Source organism: Mustelus asterias, unplaced genomic scaffold (assembly GCF_964213995.1).
Source record: "Mustelus asterias unplaced genomic scaffold, sMusAst1.hap1.1 HAP1_SCAFFOLD_94, whole genome shotgun sequence".
Lineage (NCBI taxonomy): Eukaryota > Metazoa > Chordata > Chondrichthyes > Carcharhiniformes > Triakidae > Mustelus > Mustelus asterias.
Window position 1 is genome coordinate 1,055,372 of NW_027590142.1, and position 22,580 is coordinate 1,077,951.

At 45.7% G+C, this 22,580-nt stretch overlaps 2 protein-coding genes across 2 annotated transcripts in view; one reads left to right on the forward strand and one right to left on the reverse strand.

The window, feature by feature from the left end:
- Window positions 1-22,580, reverse strand: part of LOC144484165 (uncharacterized) — a 385,513-nt gene that overhangs the window by 250,583 nt on the left and 112,350 nt on the right. The window lies entirely within an intron of this gene.
- LOC144484180 (uncharacterized) overlaps window positions 1-22,580 on the forward strand; it is a 127,967-nt gene that overhangs the window by 16,469 nt on the left and 88,918 nt on the right. The window contains exons 4-7 of the mRNA XM_078202720.1: window positions 2,735-2,882; window positions 15,793-15,988; window positions 19,046-19,164; window positions 19,649-19,792. Coding sequence (XP_078058846.1) covers window positions 2,735-2,882; window positions 15,793-15,988; window positions 19,046-19,164; window positions 19,649-19,792 — 607 coding nt within the window. The remainder of the gene's footprint in view (window positions 1-2,734; window positions 2,883-15,792; window positions 15,989-19,045; window positions 19,165-19,648; window positions 19,793-22,580) is intronic.

Consider the following 22,580-nt stretch of genomic DNA (forward strand, 5'->3'; position numbering starts at 1 on the left):
TGTCCTGTCTGGAGACAATACACATCTCTTTAACCTGTGCTTAGCCCTCTCTCCACTCACAGTGTCTGTATCTTTAAGACTTGATTAGATCCTCTCAAAATACCTTCCAACAACTTACCCACTACAGATGTGAGGCTCACTGGCCTGTAGTTCCCAGGCTTTTCTCTGCAGCCCTTTTTAAACAAAGGCACAACATTTTCCACCCTCCAACCTCCAGGCACCTCACCTGTGATTATCGATGATTGAAATATCTCTGCTCGGGGACCCACAATTTTCTCCCTCGTCTCCCAAAGTGTCCTGGGATACACTTCATCAGATCCCAGGGATTTATCTACCTTGATGCACTTTAAAATTTCCAGCACCTCCTTCTCTGTGATATGTACACTCCTCAGGACATCACTGTTTATTTCCCCGAGTTCCCGAAACATCCATGCTTTTCTCAACAGTAAATACTGATGAGAAATATTCATTTAGGATCTCACCCATCTCTTGTTTTATGTGGATGTTTGTAAATGTGTTTTATCATTGTTTTGGGCTACATTTGCTAAGGTTTATCTTTCTGGGGAATTAACCTTACCTTGAGTATTTAATTAAAGGCATTCCTGAAAGTTTAAAAACAGAACCACAAGAACGCTTAAGGAATTAATTTTGGTTATTGTTGTTGTAAAGCACATGCTAAGATTCTCTGCTTGTGTATGTATGATATTTGTGTGTTGAACGCTTCAAGCTTTGAGGTTTTGTGTCTGTGATTTAAATCAAATGGACTTTAAAATGGAAGTGTGATTAATAAAACTTTTTTTTCAAAAGTTATGAACCTGGACCCATATTTACTGGCCAGGGATATGTTTCCAGGACATTTTACTGAACATGTGGGAATGTTAATCCGGATAAATTCACACCTGTGAGAATGAGAGTTTTAATTTGTAATAGTTATTTAAAATTTGGGACATGTGAAATGATTCTGACCAATCCTGTGTTGGATTGATCTTGGGTTAAACCTCCTGTCAGGTCCAAAGATTTATTCCTGATGCAATTAACACAATGAAAAGGAAATTGGATACTGAAGGAAAGAGTTTAAAAGGAGAGATTATAAATAGAAATGATTCCCAGACCGTGTGGTTGTTCGATTAAAACAAAGGAAGGGCACTGATATCCATTTGAGAACTTTTAATCCACGCTTTTCAAACTAAGAGAGTCGATGTACAAAGAAAGCCCAGGGATGGTAGATAAGGGGGTCTGGAAAACATCATGATGGGGGCACCGATCTGTTCATGAGATCATCGCAAAGCCCCATGATGCCCAGATACTAATTTAATTGGACCTATATATAATGTATGTAATCTATAACCATTCTGATTGGATTGTGTCCAGCTGGGATGGGCTGAGTAACTGTATAAGAATTGATGATTTTCCTTGTGGGGTGGAGTTGTACATGGTCAGCCCCTGTGGCTTCTCCCCACTGTAAGAGTTTTAACAACACCAGGTTAAAGTCCAACAGGTTTATTTGGTCGCAAATGCCATTAGCTTTCAGAGCGCTGCTCCTTCGTCAGATGGAGTGGAAATCTGCTCTCAAACAGGGCACATAGACACAAAATCAAGTTACAGAATACTGATTAGAATGTGAATCTCTACAGCCAACCAGATCTTAAAGATACAGACAATGTGAGTGGACGGAGCATGAAGCACAGGTTAAAGAGATGTGTATTGTCTCCAGACAGGCAAACTTCTCCCCACTGGCATAACTCAATAAACTGTTTGTCAATTGAATCAGGCTTGAGTGTTGAATGATTCTTCTGAGTTCATTCCCAAAACACACTGGGTACATTACCGTTGGAGACCAGGTATTGCCAAAACCTTCAGACAATACAAAGACTCATGAAAGCCAGTATCCCAGTTTAAAGACTTATCTTTTATTTGACCAACGATTGAAGGGAGAAATTATTGGACAGTGTTAATCCTGCTCTGGAAGAGAAGCATCCTGATCTAATAACTCTGACAGACAATCATTAGGATAGATCAATAATACATTCTTCATATCAATTCTCCTGCCTTTCATCAGGTGTAAACCAATCATTTTCAATACAAATCAATCATTAATTACACGTCATATACTTTAACCAATTGCATTTTACCCTCTGACATAATGGGATTTCATTGGTCCGTAGAATCCGGACACTTCCTCCCCCTATTGCTGACTCTGCTTCCCCTTGTTGCTGAGCAACCCCAGAAGCTTAGCTACAAAGGTCAAAGTTAATGTTCCAATCGGCTCTTATTCCGTCACTGGCCAAACCAGACAAATGCACGTTTTCACGTCTGAGAAGACACTGTCTTGTCTGGCCAGTGTGAATCAATCATATTCATGAAGCTGCCTTTAGAAACTTTGTTGGAAACTTCCTGAATAAAGGTTGTCACATTCTGTGACTGCATTGTTCCGAAGAATGTAGCCTGTCTGTCAGTGTTCTGTACCATCATGCCTTGCAGCAGCCTGCCTTTGGCTAAAGTTTACAATTGCTTTTAAAAATACAGCTCACATACATTTTAAATTCAGAAAATTCATGTTTAAATCAGAATTACTTGTTTAAATCTCTTACTGTGTTCACATGTGTGTAGACTGTTCCCTTGTTAGCTTCTCAGTCTGATTTAGTCATTTAACTCAATGCTGGTAGTTCTGTTCGTGTCTGAGATGCCTCATGGTTTAACATTTCTCCAAACTATTAGGAATTTTCTCCAACAGCTTGCCATTGCGGAGCTCGGAGTACAGCACTTGTTTCAGGAGTCTTGTCTGGGGCTTGCGGACAATGTGGCCCGCCCATCACAGCTGGTCGAGTGTGACCAGTGCCTCGATACTGGGGATATTGGCCTGGGAGAGGACACTCACGGTGGTAAGCCTATCCTGCCAGTGGATTTGCAGGATTTTGTGGAGGCAACGTTGGTGACATCTCTCCAGGGATTTGAGGTGTCTGCTGTACATTGTCCATGTTTCTGATGGATACAGGAGGGCAGGGACCACGGCTGCTCTGCAGACCATGAGCTTGGTGCTGGATTTGAGGTCTCGGGCTTTGAACTCTGTTCCTCAGGCGTCCGAAGCCTGCACTGGTGCATTGGAGTCGATGTTGGATTTCATCGTCGATGTCTGCCCGTGCCGACAGGAGGCTCCTGAGGTGTGGGGAATGATCCACGTTACCCAGGGGCTCACTGTGGATCTTGATGGGTCGGGGAGGGGGAGCAGGAGTGGGCTGGTAGAGAACCTTAGTTTCCCAGATGTTTAGTCTGAGGCCCATTCTCTCATATGTCTCAGTGAATATGTTGACGAGTTTAAGCTTTTTGATTAGTGTCACAAGTGGGCTTACATTAACACTGCAATGAAGTTACTGTAAAAATGCCCTTGATCAACCCCTGAGTGTGCGCACAGACTCACTCAGGTCGTGAACGAAGATCAGTCCATCGTTCAAACCAGCCTCCCATCCATTGACACTGTCGACACTTCCCACTGCTTCGGAAAAGCAGCCAGCATAATTAAGGACCCCACGCACCCGGACATTCTCTCTTCCGCTTTCTTCCATCAGGGAAAAAGAAACAAAAGTCTGAGGACACGAACCAACCGAGTCAAGAACAGCTTCTTCCCTGCTGCCATCAAACTTTTGAATGGACCTACCTCGCATTAAGTTGATGTTTCTCTGCACCCCAGCTATGACTGTAACATTCTGCACTCTCTCATTTCCTTCCTTATGTACTTTATGGTTTTTCTGTATCGCGTGCAAGAAATAATCCTCTTCACTGTGTACTAATACGTGTCAATAATAAATCAAATCAAATAGGCATTTTCTTCATTCATTTATGGGACATTTATTGCCATCCTAGTTGCCCTTGTAGGGCATTCGAGAGACAACCACATTGCTGTGGCTCTGGAGTCACATGTAGGCCAGGCCAGGTAAGGGCAGCAGATTTCCTTCCCTAAAGGGCACTGGTGAACCAGATGGGTTTTTCCGACAATCGACAATGGTTTCATGATAATCAGTAGGTTCTTAACTTTTTAAAATTCCACCATCTGCTGTGGCGGGATTCGAACCCAGACCCCCAGAACATTAGCTGAATTTCTGGATTAATAGTCTAGCAATAATACCCACTGGGCCATCACCTCCCCTCCACCCCCCCTTAGAGTCTGCGTACTGCAGCCCGATGACTGAGGCTGGGCTGGTTCTTGGTTCTGGCCTGGAGGGGTCGGAGATTGAAAGTTTCCCACTGGTCCAGTCAGTTACCTCGACTGCAGTGGGAAGCTTCATGGTGCTGGGGTGGAGAGTTGCTGCAGGGAAGGTGGGGATGAATGTTGGTGCGATGACGCAGCCCTGCTTGACCCCAGTTTGTACTCATTCTGATCGCCTCACCATAGGAAGGATGTGATTGCACTGGAGGGGGTGCAGAGGAGGTTCACCAGGATGTTGCCTGGGATGGAGCAGCTGAGCTATAAGGAGAGACAACCACATTGTCAACCACATTGTTCTAAGAGAGACTCGATAGGCTTGGATTGTCTTCTTTCGAGCAGAGAAGGCTGAGGGGGGACATGATTGAGGTGTATAAGATTGTGAGGGGTATGGACAGAGTGGATAGGAAGCAGCTGTTCCCCTTAGTTGAAGGGTCAATAACGAGGGGGCATCATTTTAAGGTGAGGGACAGGAGGTTTTGGGGGATTTGAAGAAAAATGTTTTCACCCAGAGGGTGGTGGGAGTCTGGAATTCTCTGTCTGGGAGGGTAGTGGAGGCAGGAAACCTCACAACCTTTAAAAAGCACATGGATGGGCACTTGAATGTTTTGACAGTTCAAACACCATCAGCCAAGTGCTGGAAAATGGATGAGTGTAAATTTAGTATAGTTTTGTCAGTGCAGACTCGATGGGCTGAAAGGCCTCTTCTGTACTGTATGACTCTATGACTTGTGAACTCGCTGGTGTTTCTGCAGTCGGGATGACTGAGTGAATCCCTTCCCACACACGGTGCAGGTGAATGGCCTCTCCCCAGTGTGAACTCGCTGGTGTGTCCGCAGGGCAGATGATGATCTGAATCTCTTTGTGCAGTGAGAGCAGCTGAAAGGTCTCTCTTCAGTGTGAATGCGCTGGTGGGACATCATTAGCTGAGAGCTTTTGAAATCCCTCCCACAGTCAGAGCATTTAAAGGGTCTCTCTTGGGTGTGAGTGACATTGTGCCTCAACAAGTAGGGCAACTGACTGAATCCTTTCCCACACACAGAGCAAGTGAATGGCCTCTCCCCAGTGTGAACTAACTGGTGTCTCCGCAGGCCTGATGCCACACTGAATCCTTTCCCACACACAGAGCAAGTGAACGGCCTCTCCCCAGTGTGAACTCGCTGATGGCTCTGCAAATCAATTAACTGAGTGAATCCCTTCCCACACACAGAGCAGATGAAAGGTCTCTCCCCAGTGTGAAATCGATGGTGTCTCTGCAGACTGGATAACCGAGTGAATCCTTTCCCACACTCAGAGCAAGTAAATGGCCTCTCCCCAGTGTGAACTCGCTGGTGTCTCTGTAAATCAATTATCTGAGTGTATCCCTTCCCACACACAGAGCAGGTGAACGGCCTCTCCCCAGTGTGACCGCGTCGATGAATTTCCAGCTGAGATGGAAAACTGAATCCTTTCCCACAGTCCCCACATTTCCACGGTTTCTCCGTGGTGCAGGTGTCCTTGTGACTCTCCAGGTTAAACAATTAGTTAAATCTCAAACAGAACACGGGTACAGTCTCTCCCGCTGTGAATGCTGCAATGTATTTTCAGGCTGTTAAAGCTCTTTCCACACTCAGTGCACTGGAGCACTCTTACTCGGGTGTGTATGTGTCTCGGTGCTTTTCCAGTCACACTGAAATTTAAAATCTCCTGAAGCAGACAGAACAGAGAAACATTTCCATTCTGGATTCAAAGGTCGATAATATTCAGGTCCCGACGAATTGAGGCCTCTGTCAGATGTTGATGTGATGTTTGGTTTGAGATTTCTGTCAGTAAATCCTCATCTTCTGATATCCTGTAAAAGGAATTTACAAAAGTCATCACAGTCAGTACAGGATAGAAATTCAGAACAGACAGTTCTAGTTTCTATGGAACATTCTTTCCTCTCCCATTCCCCAAAAGCTGCAAATCTCCATCCCACACACTCTCCCTCCATTCTCACTCTGCTGTATCTAATATTCACCCTCCCAATTCTCTTGAAGGTGCTGATTGAGGCTGATTGACAGATCCATGCTCACTGCTTCCTGCCCTGGACACAGGGAGCTGAAAATCTCCATGCAGGCTGCCAGACAGATGTCTATAATACTGGATAAAAGTGTAATATACAGGACATTATTTGAATAGTGACAGAGCAGGTATTTGAGGAAGATTTATACTTGGGTAGGGAGAGCACATGATCTGGAACTTGCTGCCCATAAGGATGGTGGAACAGAAGATGAATGGGAAAGACATCCCATGATATAGTGGGATCTGGAAAGCAGAATTTATTTCCCTTTCCAAAAGAGAAAATGCTGGAAAATCTCAGCAGGTCTGGCAGCATCTGTGAGGAGAGAAAAGAGCTGACGTTGAGGCCAGATGACCGTTTGTCAAAGCTATTTCCCTTTCTTTCCTTCTCTGCCACCGCTCTGCCTCATCAATAAGACATTAGGACTCAGGGTTGATGCAGTTTGATGGACAAGTTGTCTCCATTCTGAACAATGGGGAACAAGCTCCTCCCAGTCATTGACAATATTACCCCCTAAAACGATGCCGGCCTGCGCATGCGCCTTGTTGCATATTGCCCCCAATAAAGATGGCGGCCATGAACACGGCCCGAACATGAGGAGCTGCGGTACCGCTCGGTACAAACTGGGTCCGTGAAGCTCTTTACCGAGGTTCGTGGCTGACACAACCTGCTTACGCAGCGTTTCCGTCCACACGCGAGATCCCTCGCCCCCTCCGTACCGTCAATCACCGCTAATCTATTTCCGAGCCGAAAAAACAGCCCGTCTCCGTCGCCATTACCCACAATGCGCATGCTCCAGTCAGAGCGGGCTCCGCCCCTCATTCACTGTGATTGGTTGGAGGTCCGAGCGGGAAAGGCTGGTCCTCCAGCCCCTTCTCTTCCCATTGGTCCGCGCTACCGTCAATCAGCCGGGCATTGTGACGGTGGCTTGCTGTTTGTCCAATAATAACAGTGAGAGAGTCTCAGTGTAACAATGACACACACAGGCTCCAATACAATCAGAGTGGGGATGGAGCACAGAGACAACACAGCAAAGCACTGACTTACTCCGAGTGTAACAGTGACACACACAGACTCCAATACAATCAGAGTGGGGATGGAGCACAGAGACAACACAGCAAAGCACTGACTTACTCTGAGTGTAACAGTGACACACACAGGCTCCAATACAATCAGAGTGGGGATGGAGCACAGAGACAACACAGCAAAGCACTGACTTACTCTCAGTGTAACAATGACACACACAGGCTCCAATACAATCAGAGTGGGGATGGAGCACAGAGACAACACAGCAAAGCACTGACTTACTCTGAGTGTAACAATGACACACACAGGCTCCAATACAATCAGAGTGGGGATGGAGCACAGAGACAACACAGCAAAGCACTGACTTACTCTGAGTGTAACAATGACACACACAGGCTCCAATACAATCAGAGTGGGGATGGAGCACAGAGACAACACAGCAAAGCACTGACTTACTCTGAGTGTAACAATGACACACACAGGCTCCAATACAATCAGAGTGGGGATGGAGCACAGAGAGAACACAGCAAAGCACTGACTTCAAAACAGAAAATGCTGCAAAACCTCAGCAAGTCTGACAGCAACTGTGGAGAGAGATTCCATGATGTGGAGATGCCGGTGTTCGACTGGGGTAAGCCCAGTAAGAAGTCTCACAACACCAGATTAAAGTCCAACAGGTTTATTTGGTAGCACAAGCCACAAGCTTTCGGAGCGCTGCCCCTTCGTCAGATGAGTGGGAGTTCTGTTCACAAACAGGGTATATAAAGACACAAACTCAATTTACAGAATAATGGTTGGAATGCAAGTCTTTACAGGTAATCAAGTCTTAAAGGTACAGACAACGTGAGTGGAGGGAGCATTAAGCACAGGTTAAGGAGATGTGTATTGTCTCCAGCCAGGACAGTAAGTGAGATTTTGCAAGTCCAGGCAAGTTGTGGGGGTTACAGATAGTGTGACATGAACCCAAGATCCCAGTTGAGGCCGTCCTCATGTGTGCGGAACTTGGCTATCAGTCTCTGCTCAGCGACTCTGCGTTGTTGTGTCGTGAAGGCCGCCTTGGAGAATGTTTACCCGAAGATCAGAGGCCGAATGCCTGTTTTACACAGCACATGGTCATTCTGAATGGAGAATCTCTGAGTTGTACAATTCACCTCATTCAGGAGCCAGATTGTCTGCTCAGAAAGAGGAAGGTTTCTGTGACACCAATGAAAAGCAACACACACACTCACAGACACCCTCACACACAGTGTCTCACACCCTGCAAATTATCTCCTGTCACTTTTAGTCGTTTTGAAATAAATCCTGAATGAACTATAAAATCATTCATAAGTACTTGTTGAGATTCCCCTGAAAGACATCTATACTGTTCATTTCACTCCCTGTAGTTGTGATTTCCATATTCTCGCCACTCTTTGTGTAGAGAAATTTATCCTGGATTTCCTATTGGATTTCTTAGTGACTGTTTTATATTGATTGTCTCCAGTTTCCCAGTAACTTCATTGCAGTGTTAATCTAAGCCTACTTGTGACTAATAAATAAACTTTACTTTTTGCTTTTCCCCACAAGAGGAAACACTATTTCTGTATCTAAACATTTTATAAATTTGAAGACCTCTGCTCAGGTTACCCATCAGCCTTCATTTCTCAAGAAGAACTAGCCTGTCAATCCTTTCCTGATAAAAAAAACCACACACGTTTTGAAAATCATTTATGGGATGTGGGCATTGCTGGCTTGGCCAGTATTTATGGCTAATCCCTGATTGCCCTTGAGAAGGTGGTGGTGAGCTGCCTTCTACATTAAAATCTCATCATTAAAATCTTCTCTGCACCCTTTCCAGTGCCTGGATATTTTTTTTAATAATACGGTGACTAGAATGGTATGCAGTGGTCAGTAAGATTCTTGATCAGAGAGTCACAGATTTTCCAAAAGTGGTTTGAGTTTATCCGTGGTTTTAAATTAGATTCTTAGGAAGCAACAATTTAAAAATGATGCATAATAAACAGGGGGAAAAAAACAAGACCTATGGCAGGTGACTAGCTGGGGTCTCAGCACTGATCCTGCGTTACCCAAATTGTCACTGCCTGCCAGTTGGAAAAAGACCCGTTTAATCCTACTCTTTGTTTCCTGTCTGCCAATCAGTTTTCTACCCATCTCAGTACAACAGCCCCAATCCCATGTGCTTTACTTTTTGTGAAGAAGTTGCTGAGTTGGCGGATGACGGGAATCGGGTTCACATTATCTATCTCAGGGCATAATCAGCAACAACTTGTATTTACACAGAGTGTTGTGGGGCTGGAGCAGGTTACTGAGATACTGAGGGACTTTTAAAATTCATTTTTACGGGATATAGGCATCACTTGCTGGGCCAGCATTTCTTTCCCATCCCTAACTGCCCTCCATTTCAGAGGGCATTTGAGAGTCAACCACATTGCTGGTCTGGAGTCACATGTAGGCCTGACCAAGTAAGGACGGCAGGTTTCCTTTTCTAAAGGGCGTTACTGAATCAAATGGGCTTTTACGACAATTGATTAAAGGTTGAGGTTTGTCATTAGACTTTTAATCCAAGATTTTAATTGAATACAAATTTCACCATTGACTGTGGTGGGATTCGAACCTGGGTCCCCAGAGCCTTACCCTGAGTCCAGTGATAATTCCACTGTGCCACTGCCTCCCCTATTCATCCAATTGTTATTGTTTATCTCAGGGCGCAGAAACAACAGAATCCAACGTTGCCGGTCACACATGAAGTCGTCTATGTTTCAGCAGGCTGTAATACTGATTAAATCCCTTCCCACACATGGAGCAGTTGAAAGGTTTTGCCCCAGTGTGAACTCGCTGGTGTCTCTGCAGGCGGGATGGATCAGTGAATCCCTTCCCACACAGGGAGCAGGTGAACGGTTCTGTCGCAGTGTGAGCTCGCTGGTGTTTCAGCATATAGGATGAATCAGTGAATCCCTTCCCACACACAGAGCAGGTGAACGGCTTCTCCCCGGTGTGAATGCGTTGGTGTCTCAGCAGGCCAGACGACTGAGCGAATCCCTTTCCACACACGGAGCACAGGAACGGCCTCTCCCCGGTGTGAATGTGTTTGTGTTTCAGCAGATCATCACTTCTTTTAAAGGTCTTATTGCATTCTGAGCATTGAAAAGGTCTCTTATCAGAGTGAATGTGTTGGTGTTGATTGCAGTAGGAAAACTGAGCAAATCTTTTGCCGCAAATGGAGCAGGAGAACGGCTTCTCCCCTGTGTGAATGCGGCGGTGTCTCCGGAGGCTGGATGACTCCGTGAAAGCCTTCCCACACACGGAGCAGATGAATGCCCTCTCCCCGGTGTGAATAGGCCGGTGACTCAGCAGATGCTGCAAACAAGTAAATGTTTTCCCACACACAGGGCAAACGTATGGCCTCTCCCCAGTGTGAGTGTCCTGGTGTCTCAGCAGACTAATCCTTCTTTTGAAGGTCTTCTCACATTTAAAGCATTTAAAATGTCTCTTCTGAAAATGAATCTGTTGGTGAACGGTGCAGTGGGAGGACTGAGTGAATCTCTTCCCACACTGGGAGCAGCTGAATGGCCTGTCCTTGGTGTGAACTGGTTGGTGCTCAGTGAGATGCACTGAGTCGCTGAACGACTCTCCACAGTGAGAGCAGCTGAACGGTCTCTCGTGTGTGTGAAGGAGCTGGTGCTCTGCAAGGCGGGAGGACTGGCTGAACCTCTTCCCGCAGTGGGAGCAGCTGAACGGTCTCTCGTCAGTGTGAAGGAGCTGGTGTTGGGCCTGTTCCTCAGAGGTTTCAATGCTTTGCCCAGAGTCAGAGCTTTGAAGAGGCTTCTGAATAATGTGATCGAGTTGGTGAGCCAGCAGGTTGGACGAACACATGAATTTCTTCCCACACACGGAGCAGGTGAATGAACTCTCACTATTGCGAGTTCGCTGTCGTGTCAGCATGTTTTCCAGCTGTATCAATCCCTCCTCACAGGAGGAGCAAGGAAACAGATTCTCACCAGTTTCCAACTGAGATGGTCAATTAAATCCCTTCAGATGCACAAATCTTCAAATCCCAATGAATTGATTGACTCTGTCTGACGTGAGATTTGATTGTCCAGACTGCAAATCCTCCTCTTCTATTTCCTGCAAAATAAGTTTACAAAGAATTACGTGGCTGGCACGGTGGCACAGTGGTTAGTACTCCTGCCTCACAGCGCCAGGGACCTGGGTTCGATTCCGGCCTTGGTTACCTGTCTGTGTGGAGTTTACACAGTAAGGAGTCTAACAACAGTCCAACAGGTTTATTTGGTAGCAAAAGCCACTAGCTTTCGGAGCGCTGCTGTGTGGAGTTTGCACATTCTCTACTTGTCTGCGTGGGTTTCCTCCGGGTGCTCCAGTTTTCTCCCACAGTCCAAAGATATTCAGGTTAGGTGGATTTCATGCTAAATTATCCATTTTTCCCCCAGGATGTGTAGGTTAGGGAGATTAGTGGGGTAAATAAGTTGGGTTATGTTGTTGGGGCCTTGGTGGGATGCTCTGTCAGAGAGTTGACTTGATGGGCCAAATAGCCTCCTTCCGAACTGTGGAATTCTATGAATATATCTGTCCTGGACTGACAGTGGTGACTTTTGTAAACTCCCTTTACAGGATATTGGAAAGGAGGATTTACAGCAAGAAAACACAAACCAAACATCACGTTGAGATCTGACAGTCACTCGGATCATTAGGAGCTGATTGTTATTGTCTTTGAACAGGGAAGGAGAATTGTTTGTTCTGTCTGTGACAATACACAAACAGGCCATTCGGTTTATCGAGTCTGTACTGGAGTTTACACTCCACATGAGTCTCCTCTCATTCTGATCACCACATCTCAGCTTTTCAGTTGATTTTTCCAATCCCTTTTCTCTCATAAGCTCATATATTTTCTTTTTGAAAGCATCTAAAGTATTTGTGTCAACCACTTCCAGTCGCAGTGAGTTCCATATTCTAACAACTGTCTGAAGAAAGAAACATCTCCTATTTTCCTGTTTGATTTATTTGTTGTCTGTTTGATTTATTTGTTGTCTGTTCATGGTTTCCAGTCATGGAAAAACCAACAAGTGGAAACATTCCATTCACATCTCCCTACTTATCCCATTCAGAAAGCCCGTATCAGAAGAGACAACATTTTCTCTTGGTTTGAGCTTGTTGTGTGTAAATCCTCCCTTTCTAACCCCCTGTAACAATAAATATCCAAAATCCATCACGATAGAAAATCCAGGTACAAGTAATTCAGAAAGCTATTATTTGTTATGAGGGGAATGGAGTAAAAGCAGGGAAGTTATGTTTCAGTTGCACACGGTGAGTCTGTATCTGGAGCAATGTGTACATTATCGATTTCCTTATTTAAGGAAAAATATAAATGCATTAGAAGTTCATAGAAGGTTTAGTCGACTAACACCTGGAATAGGTGGATAGTCTGATGAGGAGCAGTGAGACAGTCTCTGCTCGAGTTTAAAAGAGTAAGAGGCAACTTAATTTAAACCTTTCAGATCCTGAAAGGTCTTGGATGTGGAGAGAAGTCATAGAGGTTTATAGCATGGAAACAGGCCCTTCAGCCCAACTTGTCCATGCTGCCCCTTTTTTTAACCCCGAAACTAGTCCCAATTGCCCGCATTTGGCCCATATTCCTCTATACCCATCGTACCCGTGTAACTATCTAAATGCTTTTCAAAAGACAAAATTGTACCCGCCTCTACTACTACCTCTGGCAGTTTGCTCAAGACACTCTCCACCCTCTGTATGAAAATATTGCCCCTCAGGACGCTTTGTATCTCTCCCTTCTCACCTGAAATCTATGCCCTCTAGTTTTAGACTCCCCTACCTTTGCAAAAAGATATTGACTATCTAGCTGATCTATGGCCCTCATTATTTTATAGACCGCTATAAGATCACCCCTATGCCTCCTGCGCTCCAGAAAAAAAATTCCCAGTCTATCCAGTCTCTCCTTATAACCATCAAATCCCAGTAGCATCCTCGTAAATCTTTTCTGCACTCTTTCTCGTTTAATAACAACCTTTCTATAATAGGGTGACCAGAACTGCACACAGTATTCCAAGTGTGGCCTTACACAAGTCTTGTACAACTTCAACAAGATGTCCCAACTCCTGTATTTAATGTTCTGACCAATGAAACCAAGCATGCCGAATGCCTTCTTCACCACTCTACCTATGAACCTGTACCCCTAGATCTCTTTGTTCTGTAACTCTCCCCAATGCCCTACCATTAACTGAGTAAGTCCTGTCCTGGTTCAATCTACCAAAATGCATCACCTCGCATTTATCAAAATTAAACTCCATCTGCCATTCACCAGCCCACTGGCCCAATTGATCAAGATCCCGATGCAATCCTAGGTAACCTACTTCACTGTCCACTAGTGGACCCAACACCAATCCCTGAGGCACACTGCTGGTCACAGGCCTCCAGTTTGAAAAACAACCATCTACAGCCACCCTCTGTCATCAAGCCAATTTTGTACCTATTTGGCTACCTCATCCTGGATCCCGTGAGATTACCCTTATGCAACAACTTACCATTTGATACCTTGTCAAAGGCCTTGCTAAAGTCCATGTAAAGAACATCAACTGCACTGCCCCCATCTAACTTCTTGGTTACCCATTCAAAAAACTCAATCTCAATCAAATTTGTGAGACATGATTTTCCACTCCAAAGCCATGCTGACTGTTTCTAATCAGTCCTTGCCTCTCTACATGCCCGTAGATCCTGTCTCTCAAAATACCTTCTAACAACTTGTTGGAACTGTTGTTTACTCGTATGGGAGAATCTCGGGGTCACTGTTTAAACAAGTGTTGCCCATAGAGACAGAGATTAGATATTTTTCTCTCAGTGGGTCGTGAATCTTTGGATCTCCATTCCTCAGAAGTGGGAGTAGAGCTTGATTTCAATTAGATATATATCTCTTGGGGCTAAAGGGATATTATGCGGGGGATGGGTGGGGTGAGGGTATTGAATTTGAGGATCAGCCATGACCATAATGAATGGCAGGGAATGTTCAAAGGGCTGAATGGTCTACTTCCGCTTCTATTTTCTGTGTAAACATGAGGAGTCTGGGGCTGAAGTGTAACCAAGTGTAAAGGCCATAAGACATAGGAGCAGAATTAGGCCACTCGGCCCATCGAGTCTGCTTCACCATTCAGTCATGGGCTGATATTTTTCTCATCCCCATTCTCCTCCCTTTTCCCCATAACCCCATATCCACTTAATAATCAAGAACTTATCTATTGAGGTCACTCAATGACCTGGCCTCCACAGCCTTCCGCAGCAAAGAGTTCCACAGATTCACCACTCTCTGGTGGGCCAGTGGGCTGACGAATGGCAGATGGAGTTTAATTCAGACAAATGAGAGGTGATGCATTTTGGTCGATTGAACCAGGACAGGACTTACTCAGTTAATGGTAGGGTGTTGGGGAGAGTTACAGAACTAAGAGATCGAGGGGTACATGTTCATAGCTCCTTGAAAGTGGAGTCACAGGTGGACAGAGTGGTGAAGAAGGCATTCGGCATGCTTGGTTTCATCGGTCAGAACATTGAATACAGGAGTTGGGACGTCTTGTTGAAGTTGTAGAAGACATTGGTAAGGCCAGACTTGGAATACTGTGTGTAATTCTGGTCACCCTATTATAGAAAGGATATTATTAAACTAGAAAGAGTGCAGAAACGATTTACCAGGATGCTACCGGGACTTGATGGATTGAGTTATAAGGAGAGGCTGAATAGACTGGGACTTTTTTCTCTGGAGCGTAGGAGGCTGAGGGGTGACCTTATAGAAGTCTATAAAATAATGAGGGGCATAGACAAGGTAGATAGTCAATATCTTTTCCCAAAGGTGGGGGAGTCTAAAACTAGAGGGCATAGGTTTAAGGGGAGAGATACAAAAGTGTCCAGAGGGGCAATTTTTTCACACAGAAGGTGGTGAGTGTCTGGAACAAGCTGCCAGAGGTAGTAGTAGAGGCAGGTACAATTTTATCTTTTAAAAAGCATTTAGATAGTTACATGGGTATGATGGGAATAGAGGGATATGGGCCAAATGCAGGCAATTGGGATTAGCTTTAGGGGTTTTAAAAAAAAGGGCGGCATGGACAAGTTGGGCCGAAGGGCCTGTTTCCATGCTGTAAACCTCTATGACTCTGGCTGAAGAAATTCTTCCTCATCTCTGTTTGAAAGGATCGTCCCTTTAGTCTGAGGTTGTGCCCTCTGGTTCTAGTTTTTCCTACTAGTGGAAACATCCTCTCCACGTCCACTCTGTCCAGGCCTCGCTGTATCCTGTAAGTTTCAATAAATTCCTCCTCAACCTTCTAAACTCCAACGAGTACAAAAGCCATGTAACCGCTTCAGGTAACAGGTAAGTATTCAGGGATGCAGCCTCTTACACTGAATATGTACATGACCCATAACCTTCTGTAGGCTGCAAACGTGAGGTGCAGCCTGGGAGTGGGTGAAGCTGTTTGAAAATCTATTGTTCATCGTTGATATGCTTTACGAGCACGAGGACCCGGTGGGAGCAGAAACACAAAGACCCGCCCACTCACGGTTCCATCACCAAGACACCGGCGCATGCGCTCTGCTCCCTGCTCAATCAACATGGCGGCTGCTAACCTGAGCTTCGTCTCAGGAAAAAGATCCGAAGCTGCAAACACGGGACCGACGAGCTCATATTCGATGTTTGAGGCCTTCAACAGGTATTTAGAAACCCTCTACGTCCATCCGCCGGTTCCATTGCTCCCTCTATGTTTCTGCATCCTTACCGGCTGCTGATGAGACAGAGGAACTTCTCTCCAGTTGCTGTCACCCGCACTGCGCGTGCTGCAAACGCCTTTGCTTACTGCGCATGCGCACCTCTCCCTTGAGGTCGAACAGGGAACTCTTCCGATTGGTCCGGAGCTGCGCATGTTTCAGGTCCCGCCCCTCATTCACTCCGATTGGTTGTGCCCTCTGGTTCTAGTTTTTCCTACTACTGGAAACATCCTCTCCATGTCACTCTGTCCAGGCCTCGCCGTATCCTGTAAGATTCAATAAATTCCTCCTCAACCTTCTAAACTCCAACGAGTACAAAAGCCATGTAACCGCTTCAGGTAACAGGTAAGTATTCAGGGATGCTCGGTCCTCCAGCCCCGCCCCCTCTTCCGAATGGTCCGGAGCTGCCGTCAATCAGCTCCCGGGCATTGTGATGTGGAGCATGCGCAGTGTCATTGCTGTCCTTGGCACTTGTTTGTCCCGGAGAAGCGGAGTCAGCGTTAGGCGGTGGCTGGGAGGATTTGGAAACACTTTGTGGATCCGCAAACCCTTCAGAATCATTGTCAGCTCCCTGGTTTGCAGCTGCGGGGCTTCTCCCTCCCTCCCTCCCTCCCGGGGACAGGCCCAGGTTAACGGCCCCATCCTGGCTCAGCCACTGGAGGATGGTTCACATCAGAGGATGGGGAGGGGGACAATAAATAAGAGGTTACACTTTGGCCTCAAATCAATGAGGACTCTGATCTCTGGGAAGGAAGGAAACCCTGGGAGGTGGGCGGGGAGGATTCACAAACACCCGCTGGAGGCCCCAACACATTTGTTGGGGCCTCCAGACCCATTAGTTTTGTCAGTCTGCAGACAAGAGCTGGAGAACTGAATCCACAGTAAGAGTTTTAACAACACCAGGGTAAAGTCCAACAGGTTTATTTGGTAGCAAATGCCATTAGCTTTCGGCGCGCTGCTCCTTCGTCAGATGGAGTGGATATCTGCTCTCAAACAGGGCATACAGAGACACAAAATCAAGTTGCAGATTACTGATTAGAATGCGAATCTTTACAGCTAATCAGGTCTTAAAGATACTGACAATGCGAGTGGAGGGAGCATTAGGCACAGATTAAAGAAATGTGTTTTGTCTCCAAACAGGACAGCCAGTGAGATTCTGCAAGTCCAGGAGGCAAGCTGTGGGGGTTACTGATAGTGTGACATGAACCCAAGATCCCGGTTTAGGCCGTCCTCATGTATGCGGAACTTGGCTATCAGTCTCTGCTCAGCGACTCTGCGCTGTCGTGTGTCGTGAAGGCTGCCTTGGAGAACGCTTACCCGAAGATCAGAGACTGAATGCCCATGACCGCTGAAGTGTTCCCCAACAGGAAGAGAACAGTCTTGCCTGGTGATTGTCGAGTGGTGTTCATTCATCCGTTGTCGTAGTGTCTGCATGGTTTCCCCAATGTACTATGCCTCGGGGCATCCTTTCCTGCAGCGTATCAGATAGACAACGTTGGCTGAGTTGCAGGAGTAGGTACCGTGTACTTGGTAGATGGTGTTCTCACGTGAGATGATGGCATCCGTGTCGATGATCCAGCACATCTCGCAGAGGTTGCTGTGGCAGCGTTGTGTGGTGTCGTGGTCACTGTTCTCCTGAAGGCTGGGTAGTTTGCTGCGGACAATGGTCTGTTTGAGGTTGTGTGGTTGTTTGAAGGCAAGAAGTGGGGGTATAGGGATGGCCTTGGCAAGATGTTCGTCTTCATCAATGACATGTCATTGATCAGAACTGAATCCAGACAGAGGAGAGGGAGGGAGGGAGAAAACTGGGAATGGAGGAAAAGAATGTTGGAGATGGTGAGATGGGTTTGGATTTCAGCCCAGGGAGGAGGGAGAGTGTGTGGAACGGGGATTTACAGGTTTGGGGGAACAAGCGGAAAAAATGTTCCAGAGAAACTAGAATTGTCTGTTCAGAATTTCTATCCTGGACTGACAGTAGTTTTGTTCTCTTCTTTTGCAGGATAGTTGAAGGGGAAGATTTACAGACTGGAAACTCAAATTTCATACGAATATTTTACAATCATTTGATTTATCAGCCCTAAACTCTATTAGCCTTTGAATGTGGAAGGAAAAATGTTTGTTCTGCCTGTGGGAAAAGATTTCAAACATCAGTGTGACTGGAGAAGCATCGGGACACATGCACACACTGGAGTGAGAGTGTTCCAGTGAACTGACTGTGGAAAGAGCTTTAACCGGTTACACAGCCTGAAAAACATCACACCATTTACTGTCAGGTGAAACCGTACATGTGTTCTGTGTGGACGAGTATTTAACAGATCATCCTGCCTGGAGAGACACAAAGACACCAGCACCATGGAGAAACAGTGGAAATGTGAAGACTGTGGAAAAGTTTGTAAAACCCCATCTCAGCTGGAAATTCATCGACGCAGTCACACTGGGGAGAGACCATTCATCTGCTGTATGTGTGGTAAAGGATTCGCTCAGTCATTTAGCCTGGTGTCACACCAGCGAGTTCACACTGAGGACAGACCTTTTAAATGCTCTGACTGTGGGAACAGTTTTAAGAGTTCTGAGAGTTTAATTCACCATCAACGGGTTCACACTGGCGAGAGACCATTCAATTGCTCTCAATGTGGGAAGAACTTCAGGCAAGTATCTCACCTCACTGAACACCTACGTGTTCACACTGGGGAGAAACCCTTCACCTGCTCCATGTGTGGGAAGGGATTCACTTGTGCTTCCCACCTCACTGAACACAAGCGTGTTCACACTGGGGAGAGACCATTCAGCTGCTCTCAGTGTGGGAAACATTTCAGGCAGTATTCCACCCTCACTGAACACAAGCGTGTTCACACTGGGGAGAGACCGTTTATTTGCTCCTTTTGTGGGAAAGGATTTGTTAAATCATCCCATCTTCTTAGACACCAGCGCATCCACACTGGAGAGAGACCATTCACCTGCGCTGAGTGTGGGAAGAGATTCACTACAACATCTCACCTCAGTGAACACCAGAGTCTTCACACTGGGGAGAAACCTTTCACCTGCTGCTTATGTGGCAAGGGATTCACATGTTTATCCTACCTCAGAAGACACAAAATTGTTCACTCCGATGAGAGACCCTGTAAATGTTCTGACTGTGGGAAGAGGTTTAAAAGCAGAAATGAACTGATGAAACACCAGCCTCTTCACACAGGGGAGAGGCCGTTTACTTGCTCTGTGTGTGGGAAGGGATTCACTCAGTCATCACAGCTCAGCAACCATCAGCTTGTTCATACTGATAAGAGACCGTTTAAATGCTCTGACTGTGGAAAGAGCTTTAAAAGTGCAGGGAATCTGCAGAGACACCAAACCACTCCCACTGAGAGAGGCTGTTCAGCTGCTCTTCATCTGGGAACTGATTCACTACTTCATCCCAAATCACTGAACACCTGCGGGTTCACACTGGTGGGAGGCCATTCCTCTGATTTGAGTGTGGGAAGGGATTCACTGTCACCCAGCCTGCTAAAACACCAGTGCACTCCCACTGAGGGAGCATGTTCACCTGCTCCGTGTGTGACAAGGGATTCAATCAGTTAAGCAGCTTTATTTCACATCAACTTGTTCAGACCGAAAAATACATGGTTTTGATGTTCTGATTGTGACGAGATTTAAAAGTGCAATGGATCTGCTGCAACACAAGCACAACACTGAGCAGAGGCTGTTTACCTGCTCCATGTGTGGGAAGGGATTCACTCAGTCATTGTATCTCAGTAAACATCAACTTGTTCACATTGAGAAGAGACTGTTTAAATGCTTGGACTGTGAGAAGAGGTTTAAAAGCTCCCTCCCTAACAGCACCGTGTACCTGTACCACAGGGATTGCAGTGATTGAAGAAGGCAGCTCACCACCACCTTCACAAGAGTAATGAGGAAGGGGCAATAAATGCTGGTCTGAGCATTTGAAAAATGGATAGAAGTCGCCGGTGATTTTTCACTCAGTTATTAAGAAGCAACAGTTTAGATATGATACATAAAAGACATACAACCTGTAATAGGTAAGACCCGGATGAAGGAAATACTGATCTCCGCTGATCGCTGGAGGTGATATTCTCCTCGGAATGGGATGTGGGCAGAGATGTCCACATCCTGTAAATTAATATGAAAAAAGTAATCTGCTGAGACACCAACCCACAGATACTGGAGAGGCCTTTCACCTGCAGTGTGTGAGAGAAGCAATTTATTCTCATTCACCCTGCAGATACACCAGTGAGATAACAAGTGATTCCAGGGGTTGGATTCTGCTTTAATCACATCCAGGACTCAACTGTGTTCATTCTGACATTTGGAGTTTTTTTTTCAGTTGACGTTAATAATCCCTGGACCTGGGCTGGAGTTTAATAATCTGTATATAATTAAATCAGCTTTGTGACAAACTCAGTGTCGGAGTCCTTGATTTCACTAAGAGGAGACTGATTGATGTCCTGTTACTGACTCTTCAATTGTTGGGTCTTTTCTCCTTTTTTAATGGAAGATTTATATTTATAATAGCGCCTTTCACAACTTCAGGATGTCCCAACGTGCTTTTACAGCCAATGAAGTTCGTTGAAGTGTAATCAATGCCTTCGTGTAGGAAATGCAGTCCCCAAATTGTGCACAGCAAGATCCCACATACAAATGTGATTGTGAGCAGAGAATCTGTTCAGTGATGATTGTTGAGGGATAAATATTAAGCAATAAACTTCTCCGCTCTTTGGAATAACATCCTGGGAAGTTTTACACCCAACTAAGAGGGCAGATGGGGCCATGGTTGAAGGTCTCATCTGGAAGATGGGACCTGTGACAGTGCAGTGCTCCCTCAGAACTGCATCAGAATATCAGCCTGGATTTGATGCTGATGTTTCTGGATGTGGATTTGAACCCTCAACCTCCTGACTCAGAGATAAGAATGTAACCACTGAGCCACAACTAACTCATCATTACTCTAGATTATTTCAGTTACTCTCATGGACAATCAGTCTGGGGATTAGATGACCAGAAATACCCAAAAAATGGATAGAAGTCATCGGTGATTTTTCACTCAGTTATTAAGAAGCAACAGTTTAGATATGAAACGTAAAAGACATACAACCTGTAATAGGTAAGATCCCGGATGAAGGAAATACTGATCTCCGCTGATCGCTGGAGGTGATATTCTCCTCAGAATGGTTTACTGATCCCGGATCAGGGGGATACTGATCTCATGGATCTCATGGGATAAAGGGGGAGGTGGCTGGATGGGTGGAGAACTGGCTTGGTCACAGAACAGTAAGAAGTCTCACAACACCAGGTTAAAGTCCAACAGGTTTATTTGGTAGCAAATACCATAAGCTTTCGGAGCACTGCTCCTTCGTCAGATGGAGTGGATATCTGCTCTCAAACAGTGCACAGACACAGAAATCAAGTTACAGAAGTATTCTGTAACTTGATTTAGAAGTTCTGGGGAACTGATGCACCATCAACGTGTTCACACTGACGAGAAACCATTCAGGTGCTCTCACTGTGACGCTGGGTTCAAGACATCATCTGACCTCACTGTACATCAGCGAGTTCACACTGGGGAGAAACCATTCACCTGCTCCCAGTGTGGGAAGGGATTCACTCAGTCATCCAACCTTCTGAGTCACCAGCGAATTCACAAGTAATTTAAATAAATTAGCTTTGTGTTAATAGTGTTTAATCTTTTAACATCTTTAACATATGTTATTTCCTTTTGAAGGGTTCTCACGCTCCCCTGTCTCTTCCGTCCTCACGTCCAAGTGTGAGGAGCTCATGGAGCTTCTTTGTGAGATTGGGACAATCTGATCAGCTGCCTCTGCTGCTTCCCTCCCTTCCACTGGCCCACCGGGACAAACCATGTCTAAAGTTCCATCTTGCCCAAGCCCAGAACTTACAGCCTTCTCCAGTTTCTCTCCTATCTCCCTTCATGCCCTCTGCATCTTGTCCATGAGACCCACCTTGTGCTCCATTAACCCTATTCTCACTAAACTGCTGATCATCCAACTTCCCCACATTAGGTGATATTGTTGATGGTTCTCTCTTTTCTCTCTCACTGTCTCTCTCACTTTCAAATCCACTGTCATCACCAATCCTAAAAAAACACTCAATCCCACAGTCTTTGCCAACTACTACCCCATCTCCAACCTCTTTTTCCTCTCCAAAGCCCCTGAACTAGGTGTCCCCCAAGTGTTTATCCTTTGCCCCTCCTGTTTCCCATCTACATGCTGCCACTGGGTGACATAATACAGATAGACTGTTGTCTATCTTCTTCCTACTCAGCTTCTCTGAGCTGTGAACTGGGCAGCTGAAAGCTGATACTTATTAACTTTTTCTGGACACAGCCCCTTGTACATGATCAATGGTGTTCCTGAACTCTGGTTCGCATGATCAGTCTCTGATTGATTTAATTCCATCTACAGGTCCAGGCAGAGGGCGATCGAAAGGGTCTTCAACCTGACTGTCTGCCCCCTCTACCGCAGCTATATTCGTGGCCAGGTGTCCCTGGAAAGGGAGCATGCGGTG